General features: G+C 44.2%; 1 protein-coding gene across 3 annotated transcripts in view; it reads left to right on the forward strand.

Moving 5' to 3' along the window:
• The window catches only part of TBL1X (transducin beta like 1 X-linked), a 561,477-nt gene extending 554,724 nt beyond the window's left edge, over nucleotides 1-6,753 (forward strand). For all 3 annotated transcript variants that reach the window (XM_069761581.1, XM_069761583.1, XM_069761582.1), the window contains 2 exons: nucleotides 3,448-3,549; nucleotides 5,668-6,753. In XM_069761581.1, the coding sequence (XP_069617682.1) occupies nucleotides 3,448-3,549; nucleotides 5,668-5,694 (129 nt within the window). In that variant the 3' untranslated portion in view covers nucleotides 5,695-6,753. The remainder of the gene's footprint in view (nucleotides 1-3,447; nucleotides 3,550-5,667) is intronic.
• The last annotated feature ends 14,703 nt before the right edge of the window (nucleotides 6,754-21,456 follow it).

The raw sequence follows: 21,456 nt of genomic DNA on the forward strand, positions 1-21,456 counted from the left end.
CTATGCCGAGTTATGTAAAGGAATCCTTGGAGAAGGGTCATATTCGTCCGTCGTCGTCACCGTTGGGAGCAGGGTTCTTTTTTGTGGCCAAGAAGGATGGTTCTTTGAGACCTTGTATTGATTACCGCCTTCTTAATAAGATCACAGTCAAATTTCAGTATCCTTTGCCGCTGCTGTCTGATTTATTTGCTCGAATTAAGGGGGCTAGTTGGTTCACCAAGATAGATCTTCGTGGTGCGTATAATCTTGTGCGAATTAAACAGGGCGATGAATGGAAAACAGCATTTAATACGCCCGAGGGCCATTTTGAGTACCTGGTTATCCCATTCGGGCTTTCTAATGCTCCATCTGTGTTTCAGTCCTTTATGCATAACATCTTCCGAGATTACCTGGATAGATTCATGATTGTATATTTGGATGACATTTTGGTCTTTTCGGATGATTGGGAGTCTCATGTGAAGCAGGTCAGAATGGTATTCCAGGTCCTTCGTGCTAATTCCTTGCTTGTGAAGGGGTCAAAGTGTCTCTTTGGAGTTCAGAAGGTTTCATTTTTGGGTTTCATTTTTTCCCCTTCTACTATCGAGATGGACCCTGTTAAAGTTCAGGCCATTTACGATTGGACTCAGCCGAAATCTGTGAAGAGCTTACAGAAGTTCCTGGGCTTTGCTAAATTTTATCGTCGCCTCATCGCTAATTTTTCCAGTGTTGCTAAACCGTTGACTGATTTGACAAAGAAAGGTGCTGATGTGGTCAATTGGTCCTCTGCGGCTGTAGAGGCTTTTCAGGAGTTGAAGCGTCGTTTTTCCTCTGCCCCTGTGTTGTGCCAGCCAGATGTTTCGCTCCCCTTTCAGGTCGAGGTTGATGCTTCTGAGATTGGAGCAGGGGCTGTTTTGTCGCAAAGAAGTTCTGATGGCTCGGTGTTGAAACCCTGTGCCTTCTTTTCTAGAAAATTCTCGCCTGCTGAGCGCAATTATGATGTGGGCAATCGGGAGTTGTTGGCCATGAAGTGGGCATTCGAGGAGTGGCGACATTGGCTTGAAGGAGCTAAACATCGTGTGGTGGTCTTGACGGATCACAAGAATTTGACGTATCTCGAGTCTGCCAAACGGTTGAATCCTAGACAGGCTCGATGGTCGCTCTTTTTCTCCCGTTTTGATTTTGTGGTTTCATACCTTCCGGGATCTAAGAATGTGAAGGCTGATGCCCTGTCAAGGAGTTTTGTGCCTGACTCTCCGGGTGTTCCGGAGCTGGCAGGTATTCTTAAAGAAGGGGTAATTTTGTCTGCCATTTCCCCTGATTTGCGGCGTGTGCTGCAAAAGTTTCAGGCTGATAGACCTGACCATTGTCCTACGGAGAAACTGTTTGTCCCTGATAGATGGACTAGTAGAGTTATCTCTGAGATTCATTGTTCAGTGTTGGCTGGTCATCCTGGAATCTTTGGTACCAGAGATTTGGGTGTCCTTCTTGCCTTTGGCTGAGTTCGCTCTTAATAATCGGGCCAGCTCGGCTACTTTAGTTTCTCCTTTTTTCTGTAATTCTGGTTTCCATACTCGTTTCTCTTCAGGGCAGGTTGAGCCTTCGGACTGTCCTGGTGTGGATGCGGTGGTGGACAGGTTGCAGCAGATTTGGACTCATGTGGTGGACAATTTGACATTGTCCCAGGAGAAGGCTCAGCGTTTCGCTAACCGCCGGCGTTGTGTTGGTCCCCGACTTCGTGTTGGGGATTTGGTTTGGTTGTCATCTCGTCACGTTCCTATGAAGGTTTCCTCTCCTAAGTTTAAGCCTCGTTTCATTGGGCCATACAAGATTTCTGAAGTTCTTAATCCTGTGTCATTTCGTTTGGACCTTCCGGCTTCTTTTGCCATCCATAATGTGTTCCATAGGTCGTTGTTGTGGAGATACGTGGCGCCTATGGTTCCCTCCGTTGATCCTCCTGCCCCGGTGTTGGTCGAGGGGGAGTTGGAGTATGTGGTGGAGAAGATTTTGGATTCTCGTGTTTCGAGACGGAAACTCCAGTACCTGGTCAAGTGGAAGGGTTATGGTCAGGAAGATAATTCCTGGGTTTTTGCCTCTGATGTTCATGCTGCCGATCTGGTACGTGCCTTTCATTTGGCTCATCCTGATCAGCCTGGGGGCTCTGGTGAGGGTTCGGTGACCCCTCCTCAAGGGGGGGTACTGTTGTGAATTCTGTTGTCGGGCTCCCTCCTGTGGTCGTGAATGGTACTTCGGCGGGTTCTGTCTATGGGCTCCCTCTGGTGGCTATGAGTGAAGCTGCTGCTTCTGAGGTTCCTTACACAGGTGACGTGGCTTATCCTTTGGTTGGCTGCTCTATTTAACTCCTCTCAGATCGTTACTCCATGCCAGCTGTCAATGTTTTTGCATTCGTTCAGTTCGCTCCTGGATCTCTCTGGTGACCTGCCTTCTCCTGCAGAAGCTAAGTTCCTTATTGTCTTATTTTGTTCTCTGTTTTCTTGTCCAGCTGGTTTTCATTATTTTTGTCTTGCTAGCTGAAAGCTCTGGGATGCAGAGAGGCCCCTCCGCACAGTGAGTCGGTGCGGAGGTCTTTTTTGCACACTCTGCGTGGTCTTTTGTAGGTTTTTGTGCTGATCGCAAAGTTACCTTTCCTATCCTCTGTCTATTTAGAGAGTCTGGCCTCCCTTTGCTGAAACCTGTTTCATTTCTGCGTTTGTGACTTTCATCTTTACTCACAGTCAATATATGTGGGGGGCTTCCTTTACCTCTGGGGAATTTCTCTGAGGCAAGGTAGGCTTTATTTTCTATCTCTAGGGCTAGATAGTTCTTAGGCTGTGACGAGGCGCCTAGGTCTGGTCAGGAGCGCTCCACGGCTATTTCTAGTGTGTGTGATAGGATTAGGGCTTGCGGTCAGCAGAGCTCCCACATCCCAGAGCTAGTCCTGTATGAGGTTTAATTATCAGGTCATTCCGAGTGCTCCTAACCACCAGGTCATAACAGTCGCAGTTATTTTGGCTAAATGTTGTACAACCAATTATTAGGCTGAGGGTGCCAATACTTTTGTCTTGCCCATTTTTGGAGTTTTGTGTGAAATGATCAATGTTTTGCTTTTTGCATCATTCTCTTTTGTGTTTTTTTCATTTAAGACAAATTAAATGAGGATCATAATGTCAAATAATTTGTGTTTGCAATCATTTTCAGGAAGAAAATTAGTATTATCTGACAGAATTGCAGGGGTGTCAATACTTTTGGCCATGACTGTATGCTGTGGATCAGTAATACATGTTCTTCTGGGATAACCTCTTCTAACCTGACTTGTATCATTATCCTTTTAGTAGTGTCTAGGGTAACAATACATGTCACAATTATTATATAAACCAGAATAAATATGGTATCAAATCTCATTGAAGTGTAAAATGCCTGTTCAGTAAATCAAAGGGTAAATCATCATATCTCTGTATTTTTGATTGGCAGAATGGCTCTTTAGTTCACAGCTACAGGGGGACAGGAGGAATATTTGAAGTTTGCTGGAACGCTAGAGGTGACAAAGTAGGGGCAAGTGCATCCGATGGATCAGTGAGTATTTATGATTCCTCTTGTTTGAATTGTTTAATAATGTACTGCTGTGTAATGTCTTCTACAGTTTGTACATTTTCCATTCTTATTTGTAAAGTGCTACACAATGTTGATGCTATAGAAATAAATCATTATTATTATTATTATTATTATTATTATTATTGACGATGGATGTATACAAAGAAACTTGATGCAATGGTGACAAAATACACAAATAATAAAGCAGAATTCAGAGGACATATGGACTGCAATGCCTGGACTATCCAAGGGTTCTGTAACCCAAACTAGCAGCCTTGAATATGCCTATCAGGCTATTAAATAAGGTCAAGACATTGCGTGTAGTCTGGGTATTGTAGTCTGTATACGGACTAGGAAACACAAATGTCTGAATTCAGCAAATGGATATGGGATCTGCTTTTAAAATAATCGAAGAAAATAATACAAGAAATGCCCACGGCTAGTGTCTTCATTCCAGAAGGCAGCACGGAGGTTCAGTCGATAGCACTCTTGCTTTGCAGCATTGGGGTCTTTAGCTCAAATCCCACCAGGGACAACATCTGCAAGGAGTTTGTATGTTCTCCCTGTGTTTGTGGAGAGCCTGCTAGGACCGTGGGGTACTCGATACTGGGTCCGGTGGTCTTTAAAATGTTAGTAATGGTGGTGGCAACCCGGCCGTGGCCCTGTGCGTTGAAGTTAAAGGAAAGGTCTTTAAAGGGATTGTCTTGAAAGAAAATAAAGACTGTTCGTGATGCCACCTGTGATATTCGGGCAGGGATGATCGATGCTGCTTAAAGGGGTTCACTGGGGATGATGTTATTGCAGCAGGGATGGTATGGCTTCCCAGTGTAGTAGACAAAAATGACAGATGATGTAGTTCTGAAAAGAATTGGAGGACACAAGGTTGCAGTCTGTTTAACTTTTACTGGTAGTATGTAGCCACAGTCCAGGGTACAGATCACAGGTAATCGTGAGGTCCGGCCAGCCTGGAAGCGATTTGGAATCCCCCTAGCCAGGTGGGGTTGGAAGCCTTCCTTACTGCGCTGTGTTGTAGTCCTTTGCTGCCTAAGGCTTCACACAAGGTCCTTAGTTTCTCTCTCTGTTCTATTAGTAGGACAATATCTGTATGGCAGGCAACTTGAGCCTTTTTACAGGTGTCCCTACTTGCGGTGACTCCGGGCTCTATATGCTGCTGTGCCTTTGGATGTAATGGTGGACAGGCGACTTGAAATCTCCTGCCCGCTGGTTTCTGCTGTGGGGCATACAGTAACCCCCACAACCCCAGAATTCCGGCATCCGGTTTCTTGGACTAATTTTGGAGTGAGCCCTCCACTACCAGTATCTTTCCTCTCCTTTGCCTCTGCTCCCCTCAGTCTCTCACAGATTTCTCTGTCAGGGCTGCAGAACTACGTGTCTGCACAGCTCCAGCTCTCCTCTCAAACTGACTACCTAACTCCTCCTCCAGCCAGAATGTAGAGAGAAGCCACCCACAAACTGGATCAGAGCTCCCCCTTCTGACCTGGAGTCAGAACAGTGTTGTCTGTACATGTTACCTGTTAAAGGGATCTTCCTCGCTTCCAGGCATGGCATCACCCTCCCTGTGAGGAAAGCAATACCACTGTAACAACCGACTTCCTATGGTGTTACATTTGCGTGGGTTTCCTCCGGGTTCTCCAGTTTCCCCCCACACTATAAAAACATACTGATAGAATTTAGATTGTGAGCCCCAATGAGGACAGCGATAATAATGTCTATAAAGTGTTGCAGAATATGATGGCGCTACATAAGCAAAGCATGATAAATAAATAATTACATAAGTGGTAACCAAGGTCATCACTGAATGCTATGGAACATGGAGCACATGATATCGCTATACAACCTTTTCATTTGGACAAGATTCTGATGGACTCCTGTTTTAAAGGACAGGATTCTAAGTTTTTGTGTTATCATTGTCTGGTAATTAGATTTCCATTTTCCATTCTTCACCGAGGGAAGAGGGAATTATAAGTTAACACAGCATATGAATATTCAATACCTGCACGTGAGCATGCTCTGTAAAGTGACAAAGTTATGCTTTATTCATAAAACACTTTGACGCCATCATATGATCTTTTATTCCAGGTGTGTGTTCTGGATCTGAGGAAGTGAAGCCGATAATCCAATATCTACGTTTAAATGGACCAGCGTTGAATGTGCACTGTCTGAAATCACAGATTCCGGTTCAGTACAAACCTGACCAAGTCAGAAAAGTGCGTCATAACCGAAACTCCCTAAAAGCCAAACACTTACGGATGTCCACAATTTTCATGGACCTATTTTATCAGACATCCATCAGAAGTTGGTGGTTTTCCAGCCAGGCTACTGTATTTCAGCCTTAGAACTAGCAGGCCAATTTTTGGGATTGACAGAAATGTTTGGTTTTTGAGTTGTTTGCCATGGCAAAACCTGTGCCAAAAAGGGTAAACATGGTGAGAGTGAAAATAGAAGGAAAAGGCTGCAGTGAACCAAAAGGGAAACCAATTTCTATTAATTTGTCTCATTTCAAACCTAATTTGAACACTAAAGTTTTCCCAAAGGACCTACAAAGACCAGTTTTTAATAAACGATCCACGTGACTTTGTATGACACTTTCTATTTTCTAGACTACTTTTTGTTCCTTTCGTTACCTGTTCAGTGGTTTTCTACCAACTCAGAGTAGTGGATTAGGGGAAGATCCAAGGGTATGTAAGGAACTAATATTGCTATCAATTCAGCTTTTACTTTTGTTCAAGATCAATGTGACCTGCTGGCTAGTACCACACTTGAAGAAATGCTTAGCCTTGTTCTTTGCAGATATCTTTTTTCTGGTCACCACCTTCTTATAAGCTCCTAATAGGTTCAGTAATGGAGTGTCCAGCATTGCTTTTTCATAGCAAAGTCCTCTCCTGCACTGAGGAGTTTTCCCCTCCACAGCTTAGCTTTTAAGGGCACTTTTCATGACACGGTGTCACATGCTTTTTATAAGAATGCAACGCCAAGAAAGCTTTTTACAAAAAGAAAGATAAACTTTTAAAGAGAAAGAACCCACTGTATTTTTTGAAAAGAAAAAATATTTTTTATGTTAAAAATCTTAATTCTAAAAATGAGAAAAATGAAAATGTTGGGATTGTCTAAGTCATACAAAAAAAAGTAAAAAAATACAAGTTATATTAAAGACTTGGTACCCTTTTTGATTTGAGTTTTGGTCTTTAATTCAATTTCTGGCAATCTGTGGTCAAATAATATCTTTATGTTCACTATTATAGGGTCTTTGTTTTAGTTTCCTTGTAAAGTACTTCTGCACATTAGTAAAGGAGGAAATCGTAGCCCTTATAACATTTTAAGGTGCCAAAGAGGAACCAGTACGATTTGCTTTTCCTTGGATAATAAGGATTAACTTATTTGGATATTCAAAAATATAATCTCAAATGTTCTATAATACTAAGTTTTGGGATAAAACAGCGACAGAAATATTAAACATTTTATAAGTTTGCAATTTATTCAAGTGGCTAAAAGTTTTATTTTCTAGAAAAGTGACAATCAGTTTTAATGGTCTAAAACTAACGACTATTTGAATCCGTGAATGATCTAGTTTAAATCGAATTTCCTTAAATTCTCGATTTCACGCAAGTTTGAACACTTTAAGATTTGATTCACGGTTTGCAAAAAAAAAACTTGACTGTCACCATTTCTCAAACCATCAGAGGGCAGGCATCTTTTTGTGTGGCCATGTGGGCTTCTCCATAATGCCTTAAAGCTATGACATCTTGTGGATTATTATACATAGCACAATGATAGTCAGTACCTTGGCCATCACACACCAGAGGTTACATCTCCAGTCACTGTGTAAGTCGCTTTCTTCCGCAGAGTGTAAGCTTTTATGGTCAGTGGGGTTTCTCTCTCTTGTAGATTTTAATCTCCTATGGTCAGCATGGTCTTCTCTTTCCTTCCACTCCCCCATGTGTATTTTGTGAGTAAACACAACTTCCAGTATTGAGATTCGCGTCAATTTATTCACTGCAAATCAAATTTTTTAGAAAATTCAGCTAAGCCCGCAAATTTAAATTTCAAAAGATCCACTCATCTCAACCTAAAATGTCCTGGATTGTTTCCTTTAAAAAAAGATGTGAGGTGCAGCCACTCAGTCTCTATCTACATATCTTCACTTGCCAATAAAATACAAAAGTTTATCAGTATCTTGTACTGACCCAATGCATCCTTATTGATTATGCTGGACCTGTCACCAGATTTCACAATATAAACTGCATATCTTATTAAATAGATCCCTTACACCCCTTCAGAGGACGTAAAACAGTATTTGCCAACAGATAGTCTCTACGGCTGCAAGTAAGTAATTTTTATTTTGTTGTTTTGTTTTTTTTGCTTTAAAGGGGTTTTCAGATGAACAAAAGTTGATTTGAATCAATAGGTCTTGGAATAATAATAGCTTCTACAATTGGATGAAAATGTTCCTGTGCTGAGATAAATGTGCCCCTGCTGTGTACTGTGTAATGGCCGTGTCTGACCATGAAGGAACATGGTCTGATTATACCACTTCTGACCAGGGGAGGATGCAAAAGTATCTACAAACATTACAGCAGGGGATCGCAGCTGATTCTTTTTGTGAGTTAAGACATTTTGCTACCTGTTTTTAAACAATGTTTTACATAAAAGAAAGAATCATTTGTGATCCTATTGTGTAATGTCGGTATCCTTTTTATCACTCCTCTGGCCAGGAGATGTGGTATGATCAGACCATGTTCCTGTACGGTCAGACACGGCCATTACACAGTACACAGCAGGGGCACATTTATAAGATTATCTCAGCACAGGAACATTCTTGTCAGGCACACCGCCCATACTTAAAAGTTAGCCCAACGAAAGTGTCCTGAATAGGGAGGGCAGCATCCAGGGGGCAGTCAAGGATCCCGGAGGTGTGGAATGATGGCGGCAGGGAGATATGCTTCAGGCATGCAAGACCTGAAGCATGTGACTGCCGAGGAAGTAGCTGGAGGCAGAAAAAACCCCGGAGCTCCGGAGAACTAAGCTCCGGCGGTGGAAGCAGAAGAGATGTCGGACAGACGCGGGTTAAAACCAGAGGACAATCCAGGTACCAAGAGAGGACAGACAAGGACATAGTCAGGGCCAGGCCGGGGCTAGAATCAGGGTAATCGGAGCAGTACCAGAGGGGCAGACAGGGAACTAGTCAGGGTCTAGCTGGGGTCAAAACCAGAGAGATGCAGAAAGTACAAAAACGGGAGGCAGACGCAGAAACATAAATGGACTGGGTCATACACAAACAAGAATCTACAAGCAGACAGTGCACATGTACGCAGGGTCAGAAATTCAGCCGAGGGCAATAATATAACTGACGCTGGACTGAGTTCACAAGAGACTATATAAAGCCCTCCCACAACCAGAAGGAGGCCAAAAGAATTAACCCCTGATGCACCAGGCCAGAACTACCACCCAGACCATAACAATTTTATTTTAAGACATGCAATTGTGGAAGGTATTATCATTCCAAGATGTATTGATTAAAATCATCTTTTGTTCACGGAACAACCCTTTAACTATCCCAGCCAAAAATACAACAAATAATTAAAGATATGAGCAATGGAGAGAGTGCTGAGTAAAATAAACCTAATTTTCCCTGATCTACATATACAGTTCTGGAAAAAATTAAGAGACCACTGCAGAATGTTCAGTTTTTCTAATTTTTCTCTTTATAGGTATATTTTTGAGTAAAATGTAAATTTTTCTTTTATTCTATAAACTTCTGACAACATGTCTACAAATTTCCAAGCAATACATTTTGTATTTTTTCTGACAAAGAAAAATGGTCAATATTTTAAAAAAAACAGTGCTTTCAGACCTCAAATAATGCAAAGAAAACAAGTTCATAATCATTTAGAAACAACAATACTAAGGTTTAAACTCAGGAAGAGTTCAGAAATCAATATATTGTGGAATAGCCATGATTTTTAATCACAGCTTTCCATGCTTTCCACCAGCCTTTTACACTGCTTCTGGCACAAAAATTTAATCAGTTTCTCTTTGTTTGATGGTGACTATCCATCATCCTCTTGATTACATTCCAGAGGTTTTCAACGGGGTTCAGGTCTGGAGATTGGGCTGCCCATGACAGGGTTTTGATGTGGTGGTCTCTTAATTTTTGCCAGCGCTGTATATGGTCTGCAGAGCACTGGTACTGAACTGATATTACCATTATATGGTAGATTTGGTGGTCTCTTAATTTTTTCCAAAACTGTATTTTAAGATATGATTATTCTTATTAGCTCTCTACACTAGAAAATAAAGGACAATTCTAAACAGGGGCCCAATCTATTATAGGGCAAATGAACAGGGACTGTCTTATAGAGAAAACCGATAAAATCTTACTTATTTGCAAAAAATCATACTTTTATTACAAAAAGATGCACTATCCCACAGAAAGAGCTAAGTTCAGGTATGATTTTGGCTAATAGAGGAACATAACAACTTGCATAAGAAAAAATGAATACTACTTGGCCATGGATAATCAAGTACAATGTAAGGGATAAATAGAAAATTTGCAGATAAAAATTCTGACCTTAAAAGTGTTGAAAATAAAAAGCTAAATTAAAAGGTGCAAAAAAATTGTTTCTCTGGAGAAGAGCTCTTTGTGGAATAGAATATGCAACCGATGACACAAGGACCGTGTGTACAATGTAACCAACATATAGAAATCAACACAATCAAAGCTCAGCCATTGAAAATCAGTGTTAAAGCCGCCATACACATGAGACTAATGTCGGATGAATCTGACAATATTGATGGATTCGACAGACAGATTAAAGTGTACAAAGGTTTTTTTTTTCAGACTCCTGATCACTTTGTTCTCTTGGAAAGAAGTTTAACACTGGAGCACTTGGCGCTCCTGTGTGTTGGAGAGACCGCCGAGATGGCCGACTGATGAGCAATCTGCCAAAGCATCGATCAACCAATAGCCAATATATGTGTATGGCTGACAGTAGTTTAACACGTTATGGAGATACAAATGTACAGGAATTTGTAAAAAAATCGCTGACCGTCCAAAGGATTCATGACAAAATGCACATGTTTTACATTAGTAGACCAATGGCATTTGGCAGGCTTATCTGTAATATATATATATATTTATGTCTTGCCAATTTCTACAACATTTGTAAAACACAAGGTATGTGAAGAATCTTCAAGCATAAGTTTTCAATTAATGTTTGTTTTTACTCTTGTGAAAAATGGATGGCAAGTACCGTATGTGTTCTGCCTGCTGAAAAGAAGAGTCATGAATTCTAGAGAACACTACTACTGAAAATAAAAAAAAGTATTGTTAATATACACAAATATGGAGGTGAGCAACAACAATTAGATGCATGTAAAGAAGCTGCGGAGACACCATCACGTGTTTCTCGACGCAAGCAGTGAATAGCCAGGCCTTTCCCCGGGAAGGAACAACCACGGGAAGGGCAGCATCCCTTCCCGTGGTTGTTCCTTCCCGGGGAAAGGCCTGGCTATTCACTGCTTGCGTCGAGAAACACGTGATGGTGTCTCCGCAGCTTCTTTACATGCATCTGCATATTTCCCATAAGGGATGGGGGCAGTGTTCTGGAATCACTGCGTTGAGAAACACGTGATGGTGTCTCCGCAGTGTTGGATGTTTTGGTCTCCCCGAGGCCAATCATCTGTGCCTTTACAACAACAATTAGAGCAACCATTACAGATAGCTTGAAGGAGTTGTCCAAAACTAAAATTTATTTTAAGCCTTAATGCCTATTAATTGTCATAATCTAATTTATTTTTTAATATACTTTAATTTAAAAGTCCCTATCATTCCCTCATTACTTTATCTAATTGCTTTATTTTTATTTTACTACTAGTGTTTGATGATGTTTTGTTTGAGAATCCCAGTGAATGCTGGGATAGCGAAACAAGTTGTCATCAGAGGACAGAGGTTGCTGTCACTGCCGCAGCCTCTGCCACCGCCCTGAAATGAATCGTCATCAGTGATGTTCATTTCAGAGGTTGAATGTAACGCAGTTGGGTGTGAACCCACTGTGCCATGGGGCGAGCTTATCCTGGAGGGGCGTGACTAAGTGACTACCTGGTTTTCGCTAGAGCTTCTGGTGGTGAAGATAGAATTGGACGCACATAGTTACCAGTTACTACTCCAAGGCAGTCCCCGGGACTCCAGCAGCTGACTGAACAGTCAGAGGCATATGTACATGGTACAGGAGGACAAAGACAAAAACGTGGTCAGACAGTCTGCGGTGGGGGCAGGCATCACATGATCAGAAGTTATATGTCAGGAGTGGAGAGGTTAGACAGGACGGGAAAACTAGCCGGGTCGGTAATGGGAAGCGGATTACAGAAACAAGCATAAACATGGACTACAGGGTAGGAACGAAACGTTCGAGCAAGGCGTGATGGGAGGAGCTTCCTAATATAGTGCCTCATCACAAGAAATAGGATGGGGAGTATGATCTCCGCAGGACAGTGCAGGGTTAAATTACTCCAGAGACCGGCCACGCCCCCTAAGTCCAAATGCAACCACCATGGTATTGCAGCTATGCAGAGAAGTGCTGCAAAAGGCAAACCTCAATGAGCTGACCAGACATAAGCAGAAACTGCGCAGAAACCATGGTGAGTAGAGCGGCACTGACGCTAGGCTAGTCCTTGCTCTACTGCATCAGTTGTTAATTCCAAAGTATGCTCAGTAGATTCTTCTCATTGTGTAATATATACAGTGACAGTGCGCTCTATCAATGGCTCTGATCAGAAGTAATAAGTTAGCAAAAGAATGCATTGTCAGTGCGCGTTGTGAGAAAAATACCCAGCATACAGGAAAAACAGAGACCAGCGTGCCGGGCTGCTGTGTTGGTCTCTGTTTTTTTAATGTTGCTGTAGTTTTTTTTATACTTTCTACAAGCAGGGATGTAGCTCCCTTTTTGGGGCTGTGCATTTAGTCAGATCTAGGTCTTGCTCTGCCTTTGAGGCCAGTTGGCACATAAAGAGGTTTCACTTTAAGACCATACATACCACACCTTGTCAAGGTGGGATGGCGTATACATTTTTTTTTATCAAAACACAGTCAAATAAGTACTGTAAGTTATTTATAGTCATGGCCGAAAGTCTAGGCACCTTTGAAATTGGTCCAGAAAATTAAGTATTTCTCCAAGAAAATTATTGCAATTGCACATGTTTTGCAAAAAGGAAAAAAAAGAGCATGAACCGCACATCCCAAATTCATACTTTGATCTAAAGCCGCTAGGCAAAAATTTTATATACTGAACATGAGGTTTTCAGTTTAACATTCTGATCAGACTGTATGAAGCCCACTGCCACTTCACGGCAAACCTCGTAGTGGGTCCTATCGCCCTAACGGAGCGGAGCCGTGCGGCAACCACCGCCACAGCGGCCACGCACCAGCAGGGCGGACGGCCTGTTGCCCCACAGCACCCATGCTGCGAGACTGAGCCCCCATGACTCCAGACCGCGCCGCCCCACCAGCACAAAGCCACAGCAACAATGGCCGCCACACAGCACCAGCAGCAAAATGAAAGGAGCATTGAAACTCACCTTCCTCCAGCTCTTCAGTGAGAGCCAAAATGGGCTAGACCCCATACTTTGCAGTCTCCTGCTAATTAAAATCACCTGTGCCAAATGGGAGGAGTGCTGGTCCAAGAAAGAGACAAGAACATGCTTTGCAAAAAGGAAAAAAAAGAGCATGAACCGCACATCCCAAATTCATACTTTGATCTAAAGCCGCTAGGCAAAAATTTTATATACTGAACATGAGGTTTTCAGTTTAACATTCTGATCAGACTGTATGAAGCCCACTGCCACTTCACGGCAAACCTCGTAGTGGGTCCTATCACCCTAACGGAGCGGAGCCGTGCGGCAACCACCGCCACAGCGGCCACGCACCAGCAGGGCGGACGGCCTGTTGCCCCACAGCACCCATGCTGCGAGACTGAGCCCCCATGACTCCAGACCGCGCCGCCCCACCAGCACAAAGCCACAGCAACAATGGCCGCCACACAGCACCAGCACCAAAATGAAAGGAGCATTGAAACTCACCTTCCTCCAGCTCTTCAGTGAGAGCCAAAATGGGCTAGACCCCATACTTTGCAGTCTCCTGCTAATTAAAATCACCTGTGCCAAATGGGAGGAGTGCTGGTCCAAGAAAGAGACAAGAACATGCTTTGCAAAAAGGAAAAAAAAGAGCATGAACCGCACATCCCAAATTCATACTTTGATCTAAAGCCGCTAGGCAAAAATTTTATATACTGAACATGAGGTTTTCAGTTTAACATTCTGATCAGACTGTATGAAGCCCACTGCCACTTCACGGCAAACCTCGTAGTGGGTCCTATCGCCCTAACGGAGCGGAGCCGTGCGGCAACCACCGCCACAGCGGCCACGCACCAGCAGGGCGGACGGCCTGTTGCCCCACAGCACCCATGCTGCGAGACTGAGCCCCCATGACTCCAGACCGCGCCGCCCCACCAGCACAAAGCCACAGCAACAATGGCCGCCACACAGCACCAGCACCAAAATGAAAGGAGCATTGAAACTCACCTTCCTCCAGCTCTTCAGTGAGAGCCAAAATGGGCTAGACCCCATACTTTGCAGTCTCCTGCTAATTAAAATCACCTGTGCCAAATGGGAGGAGTGCTGGTCCAAGAAAGAGACAAGAACATGCTTTGCAAAAAGGAAAAAAAAGAGCATGAACCGCACATCCCAAATTCATACTTTGATCTAAAGCCGCTAGGCAAAAATTTTATATACTGAACATGAGGTTTTCAGTTTAACATTCTGATCAGACTGTATGAAGCCCACTGCCACTTCACGGCAAACCTCGTAGTGGGTCCTATCGCCCTAACGGAGCGGAGCCGTGCGGCAACCACCGCCACAGCGGCCACGCACCAGCAGGGCGGACGGCCTGTTGCCCCACAGCACCCATGCTGCGAGACTGAGCCCCCATGACTCCAGACCGCGCCGCCCCACCAGCACAAAGCCACAGCAACAATGGCCGCCACACAGCACCAGCACCAAAATGAAAGGAGCATTGAAACTCACCTTCCTCCAGCTCTTCAGTGAGAGCCAAAATGGGCTAGATCCCATACTTTGCAGTCTCCTGCTAATTAAAATCACCTGTGCCAAATGGGAGGAGTGCTGGTCCAAGAAAGAGACAAGAACATGCTTTGCAAAAAGGAAAAAAAAGAGCATGAACCGCACATCCCAAATTCATACTTTGATCTAAAGCCGCTAGGCAAAAATTTTATATACTGAACATGAGGTTTTCAGTTTAACATTCTGATCAGACTGTATGAAGCCCACTGCCACTGTGGGGCAACAGGCCGTCCGCCCTGCTGGTGCATGGCCGCTGTGGCGGTGGGCGCCGCACGGCTCCGCTCCGTTAGGGCGATAGGACCCACTACGAGGTTTGCCGTGAAGTGGCAGTGGGCTTCATACAGTCTGATCAGAATGTTAAACTGAAAACCTCATATTCAGTTATATTAATTTTTGCCTAGCGGCTTTAGATCAACGTATGATTTTGGGATGTGCGGTTCATGCTCTTTTTTTTCCTTTTTGCAAAGCATGTTCTAGTCTTCTTCTTGGACCAGCACTCCTCCCATTTGGCACAGGTGATTTTAATTAGCAGGAGACTGCAAAGTTAGGGGTCTAGCCCATTTTGGCTCTCACTGAAGAGCTGGAGGAAGGTGAGTTTAAGTGCTCCCTTCATTTTGGTGTTGGTGCTGTGTGGCGGCCATTGTTGCTGTGGCTTTGTGCTGGTGGGGCGGCGCGGTCTGGAGTCATGGGGGCTCAGTCTCGCAGCATGGGTGCTGTGGGGCAACAGGCCGTCCGCCCTGCTGGTGCATGGCCGCTGTGGCGGTGGGCGCCGCACGGCTCCGCTCCGTTAGGGCGATAGGACCCACTACGAGGTTTGCCGTGAAGTGGCAGTGGGCTTCATACAGTCTGATCAGAATGTTAAACTGAAAACCTCATATTCAGTTATATTAATTTTTGCCTAGCGGCTTTAGATCAACGTATGATTTTGGGATGTGCGGTTCATGCTCTTTTTTTTCCTTTTTGCAAAGCATGTTCTAGTCTTCTTCTTGAACCAGCACTCCTCCCATTTGGCACAGGTGATTTTAATTAGCAGGAAACTGCAAAGTTAGGGGTCTAGCCCATTTTGGCTCTCACTGAAGAGCTGGAGGAAGGTGAGTTTAAGTGCTCCCTTCATTTTGGTGTTGGTGCTGTGTGGCGGCCATTGTTGCTGTGGCTTTGTGCTGGTGGGGCGGCGCGGTCTGGAGTCATGGGGGCTCAGTCTCGCAGCATGGGTGCTGTGGGGCAACAGGCCGTCCGCCCTGCTGGTGCATGGCCGCTGTGGCGGTGGGCGCCGCACGGCTCCGCTCCGTTAGGACGATAGGACCCACTACGAGGTTTGCCGTGAAGTGGCAGTGGGCTTCATACAGTCTGATCAGAATGTTAAACTGAAAACCTCATATTCAGTTATATTAATTTTTGCCTAGCGGCTTTAGATCAACGTATGATTTTGGGATGTGCGGTTCATGCTCTTTTTTTTCCTTTTTGCAAAGCATGTTCTAGTCTTCTTCTTGGACCAGCACTCCTCCCATTTGGCACAGGTGATTTTAATTAGCAGGAGACTGCAAAGTTAGGGGTCTAGCCCATTTTGGCTCTCACTGAAGAGCTGGAGGAAGGTGAGTTTAAGTGCTCCCTTCATTTTGGTGCTGGTGCTGTGTGGCGGCCATTGTTGCTGTGGCTTTGTGCTGGTGGGGCGGCGCGGTCTGGAGTCATGGGGGCTCAGTCTCGCAGCATGGGTGCTGTGGGGCAACAGGCCGTCCGCCCTGCTGGTGCATGGCCGCTGTGGCGGTGGGCGCCGCACGGCTCCGCTCCGTTAGGGCGATAGGACCCACTACGAGGTTTGCCGTGAAGTGGCAGTGGGCTTCATACAGTCTGATCAGAATGTTAAACTGAAAACCTCATATTCAGTTATATTAATTTTTGCCTAGCGGCTTTAGATCAACGTATGATTTTGGGATGTGCGGTTCATGCTCTTTTTTTTCCTTTTTGCAAAGCACATGTTTTGTTATACCCATGTTTATTTCCTTTGTGTGTATTGGAGCAGCACAAAAAACAGAAAAAAAGGCAAAATGGGCATAATTTCACATAAAACCCCAAGAAAGAGGCAGACAAAATTGTTGGTGCCTTACCAAAATTGTGGGTAAATATCTTTGTTTCAAACATGTGATGATGATTCAAACTCATCATATGCATATACTATACAGAAAACACTGTTCATTATATTGTATGAACTATGGGGTGCATTATACTATACGGAGGGCTATTAGGTGCATTATGCTATATGGAGGACTGTGGGGAGTGCATTATACTGTATGGACAATGGGCTGCTTTATACTATGTGGGCGACTATGGGGTGCATTATACTGTATGCAAGCAATTATTCAGTGAAAAGGTTTGTGTGGGGTCTATCATTGTTGTGGATTCTGTTTTTGGGCTCCCTCTGGTGGTTACAGATGGTACTGGGTGACTTGTGTTCTCTGCGGTCTCTGGTGTCCACCTGTTCTATCAGGATATGGGAGTTTCCTATTTAACCTGGCTTTCTTGTCATTTCCTCGCCGGCGATCAATGTAATCAGTGTGTCTTGTTACCTCTGCTTTCCGCTTCTGTAATCTTCAGGACAAGCTAAGTTTTTGATTTTTCCTGTTCCACGTTCTGCTTTATTTTCGTTTTAGTCCAGCTTGCAGTTATGTGATTCCTTGTTGCTGGTTGCTCTAGTGGGCTGATATTACTCCTCATGTTCCATGAGTTGGCACATGAGTTCAAGTAATTTCAGGATGGTTTTTTGTAGGGTTTTTCGCTGACCGCGCAGTTCACTTTTGTATCCTCTGCTATCTAGTTTTAGCGGGCCTCATTTTGCTGAATCTGTATTCATTACTGCGTATGTGCTTTCCTCTCATTTCACCGTCATTACATGTGGGGGGCTGCTATTTCTGTGGGGTGTTTCTCTGGAGGCAAGAGAGGTCTTTGTTTCTTCTAATAGGGGAAGCTAGTCCTTCGGCTGGCGCGAGGCATCTAGAATCATCGTAGGCATGTTCCCCGGCTACTGCTAGTGTGTGAATTAGGTTCAGGATCGCGGTCAGCTCAGTTTCCATCACCCTAGAGCTTGTTCTGTTTTTTGTGCTTGTCCTTTTGTTATCCCCTGCCATTGGGATCATGACAGTATCGCCGGCCAGAAAAGTGGTAATCGTATTGGCTGAAGTAGGAGGAAAAGTAGTCTGAGGAAGTTTTTTTTTTTTTTTTTTCCTTCCCTCAGAGTTTGCTGCCTAGCCTTAATTGCAGCCTGGCTGCGTCTTACCTCCTCTTAATCCTTGAATGGCTCTGACCTCAGCTGTTTATCATGGACGTCCAGAGTTTGGCTTCCAGCCTGAATAATCTTGCTGCTAAGGTTCAAAATATACAAGATTTTATTGTACATGCTCCTATGTCTGAACCTAGAATTCCTATCCCAGAGTTTTTTTCTGGAGATAGATCTAGTTTTCTGAATTTTAGGAACAATTGCAAGTTGTTTCTTTCTTTGAAATTTCGCTCCTCTGGAGACCCCGCTCAGCAAGTCAAGATTGTAATATCTTTCCTGCGGGGTGACCCTCAGAATTGGGCATTTGCATTGGCACCAGGGGATCCTGCGTTGCTCAATGTGGATGCGTTTTTTCTGGCATTGGGTTTGCTCTATGAGGAACCTAACCTAGAGATTCAGGCTGAAAAAGCTTTATTGGCTCTCTCTCAGGGGCAAGATGAAGCAGAAATATATTGTCAGAAATTTCGGAAATGGTCGGTGCTTACTCAGTGGAATGAGTGCGCCCTGGCTGCAGAATTCAGAGATGGCCTTTCTGAGGCCATTGAAGATGTTATGGTGGGGTTCCCTGCGCCTACAGGTCTGAATGAGTCTATGACTATGGCTATTCAGATTGATCGGCGTTTACGGGAGCGCAAACCTGTGCACCATTTGGCGGTGTCTTCTGAACAGGCACCTGAGACAATGCAATGTGATAGAATTCAGTCCAGAAGTGAACGGCAAAACTATAGGCGGAAAAATGGGTTGTGTTTTTATTGTGGTGATTCAGCTCATGTTATATCAGCATGCTCTAAACGCACAAAAAAGGTTGATAAGTCTGTTGCCATTAGTACTTTACAGTCTAAGTTCATTCTGTCTGTGACTCTGATTTGTTCATTATCAGCCATTTCCGTCGATGCCTATGTGGATTCAGGCGCTGCCCTGAGTCTTATGGATTGGTCATTTGCCAACCGCTGTGGGTTTAGTCTGGAGCCTCTGGAAGTCCCTATTCCTTTGAAAGGAATTGACTCTACACCTTTGGCTATGAATAAACCTCAGTACTGGACACACATGACCATGCGTATGACTCCCGTTCATCAGGAGGTGATTCGCTTCCTGGTACTGTATAATTTACATGATGTCTTAGTGCTTGGTCTGCCATGGTTACAAACTCATAACCCAGTCTTGGACTGGAAAACGATGTCTGTGTTAAGCTGGGGATGTCAGGGGGTTCATGATGATGCACCTCCGATTTCTATCGCTTCATCTACTCCTTCTGAGGTTCCTGTATTTTTGTCTGATTATCGGGATGTTTTTGAGGAGCCTAAGCTCAATTCGCTTCCTCCTCACAGGGATTGCGATTGTGCTATAGATTTGATTCCTGGCAGTAAATTTCCTAAAGGTCGTTTGTTCAATCTGTCAGTGCCAGAGCATACTGCTATGCGGGATTATGTTAAGGAGTCCTTGGAAAAGGGACATATCCATCCATCTTCGTCTCCTTTGGGAGCAGGTTTTTTTTTCGTGGCCAAAAAAGATGGTTCCTTGAGGCCTTCTATAGATTACCGTCTTTTGAATAAGATTACGGTCAAATATCAGTATCCTTTGCCATTGTTGACTGATTTGTTCGCTCGCATTAAGGGGGCTAAATGGTTCACTAAGATTGATCTTCGGGGTGCGTATAATCTTGTGCGGATTAAGCAGGGTGATGAGTGGAAAACCGCATTTAATACGCCTGAGGGCCATTTTGAGTATTTGGTGATGCCTTTTGGACTTTCTAATGCTCCTTCTGTTTTCCAGTCCTTTATGCACGATATTTTCCGTGAATATCTGGATAAATTTATGATTGTGTATTTGGGTGACGTTTTGGTTTTTTCTGATGACTGGGAGTCCCATGTTCAGCAGGTCAGGAAGGTGTTTCAGGTCCTGCGGGCCAATTCTTTGTTTGTAAAAGGTTCAAAGTGTCTCTTTGGAGTCCAGAAGATTTCTTTTTTGGGGTATATTTTTTCCCCTTCTACTATTGAGATGGATCCCGTCAAGGTTCAAGCTATTTGTGACTGGACGCAGCCTACATCTCTTAAGAGTCTACAGAAGTTCTTGGGCTTTGCTAATTTTTATCGTCATTTCATTACTAATTTTTCTAGTGTTGTTAAGCCTTTGACGGATCTGACTAAGAAGGGTGCTGATGTTGCTGATTGGTCTCCTGCGGCTGTGGAGGCCTTTCAGGAACTTAAGCGCCGGTTTTCTTCTGCTCCTGTGTTGCGTCAGCCAGATGTTTCGCTTCCTTTTCAGGTTGAGGTTGATGCTTCTGAGATTGGAGCGTAGGCGGTTTTGTCACAGAGAAGCTCCGATTGCTCGGTGATGAAGCCATGTGCGTTCTTTTCTAGAAAGTTTTCGCCCACTGAGCGGAATTATGATGTTGGTAATCGGGAGCTTTTGGCCATGAAGTGGGCATTTGAGGAGTGGCGTCATTGGCTTGAGGGTGCTAGACATCGTGTGGTGGTCTTGACTGATCACAAAAATCTGATTTACCTTGAGTCTGCCAAGCGTCTGAATCCTAGACAGGCTCGTTGGTCACTGTTTTTCTCCCGTTTCGATTTTGTGGTTTCATACCTGCCAGGTTCAAAGAATGTGAATGCGGATGCTCTTTCTAGGAGTTTTGTGCCTGATTCCCCTGGAAATTCTGAGCCCACTGGTATCCTTAGGGATGGGGTGATTTTGTCGGCTGTCTTCCCAGACTTGCGACGTGCTTTGCAGGAGTTTCAGGCGGATAAACCTGATCGTTGTCCGCCTGAAAGACTGTTTGTTCCGGATAATTGGACCAGTAGAGTCATCTCCGAGGTCCATTCTTCTGCGTTGGCAGGTCATCCTGGAATATTTGGTACTAGAGACTTGGTGGCCAGGTCTTTTTGGTGGCCTTCCTTGTCGAGGGATGTGCGTTCTTTTGTGCAGTCTTGTGAAGTTTGCGCTCGGGCTAAGCCTTGCTGTTCTCGGGCCAGTGGATTGTTGTCACCTTTGCCTATCCCGAAGAGGCCTTGGATGCACATTTCCATGGACTTTATTTCGGATCTCCCTGTCTCTCAAAAAATGTCCGTCATCTGGGTTGTGTGTGACCGCTTTTCTAAGATGGTTCATCTGCTACCCTTGCCTAAGTTACCTTCTTCATCTGAGTTGGTCCCTCTGTTTTTTCAGAACGTGGTTCGTTTGCATGGGATTCCGGAGAACATTGTTTCTGACAGGGGATCCCAGTTTGTGTCTAGATTTTGGCGGACGTTCTGTGCTAAGATGGGCATTGATTTGTCCTTTTCGTCTGCATTCCATCCTCAGACGAATGGCCAGACGGAACGAACTAATCAGACCTTGGAAACTTATTTAAGGTGTTTTGTTTCTGCTGATCAAGATGACTGGGTTACCTTTTTGCCGCTTGCCGAATTTGCCCTTAATAATCGGGCTAGTTCTGCTACCTTGGTTTCTCCTTTCTTTTGTAATTCGGG

This window comes from Ranitomeya imitator, chromosome 3 (assembly GCF_032444005.1).
Source record: "Ranitomeya imitator isolate aRanImi1 chromosome 3, aRanImi1.pri, whole genome shotgun sequence".
Classification (NCBI taxonomy): domain Eukaryota; kingdom Metazoa; phylum Chordata; class Amphibia; order Anura; family Dendrobatidae; genus Ranitomeya; species Ranitomeya imitator.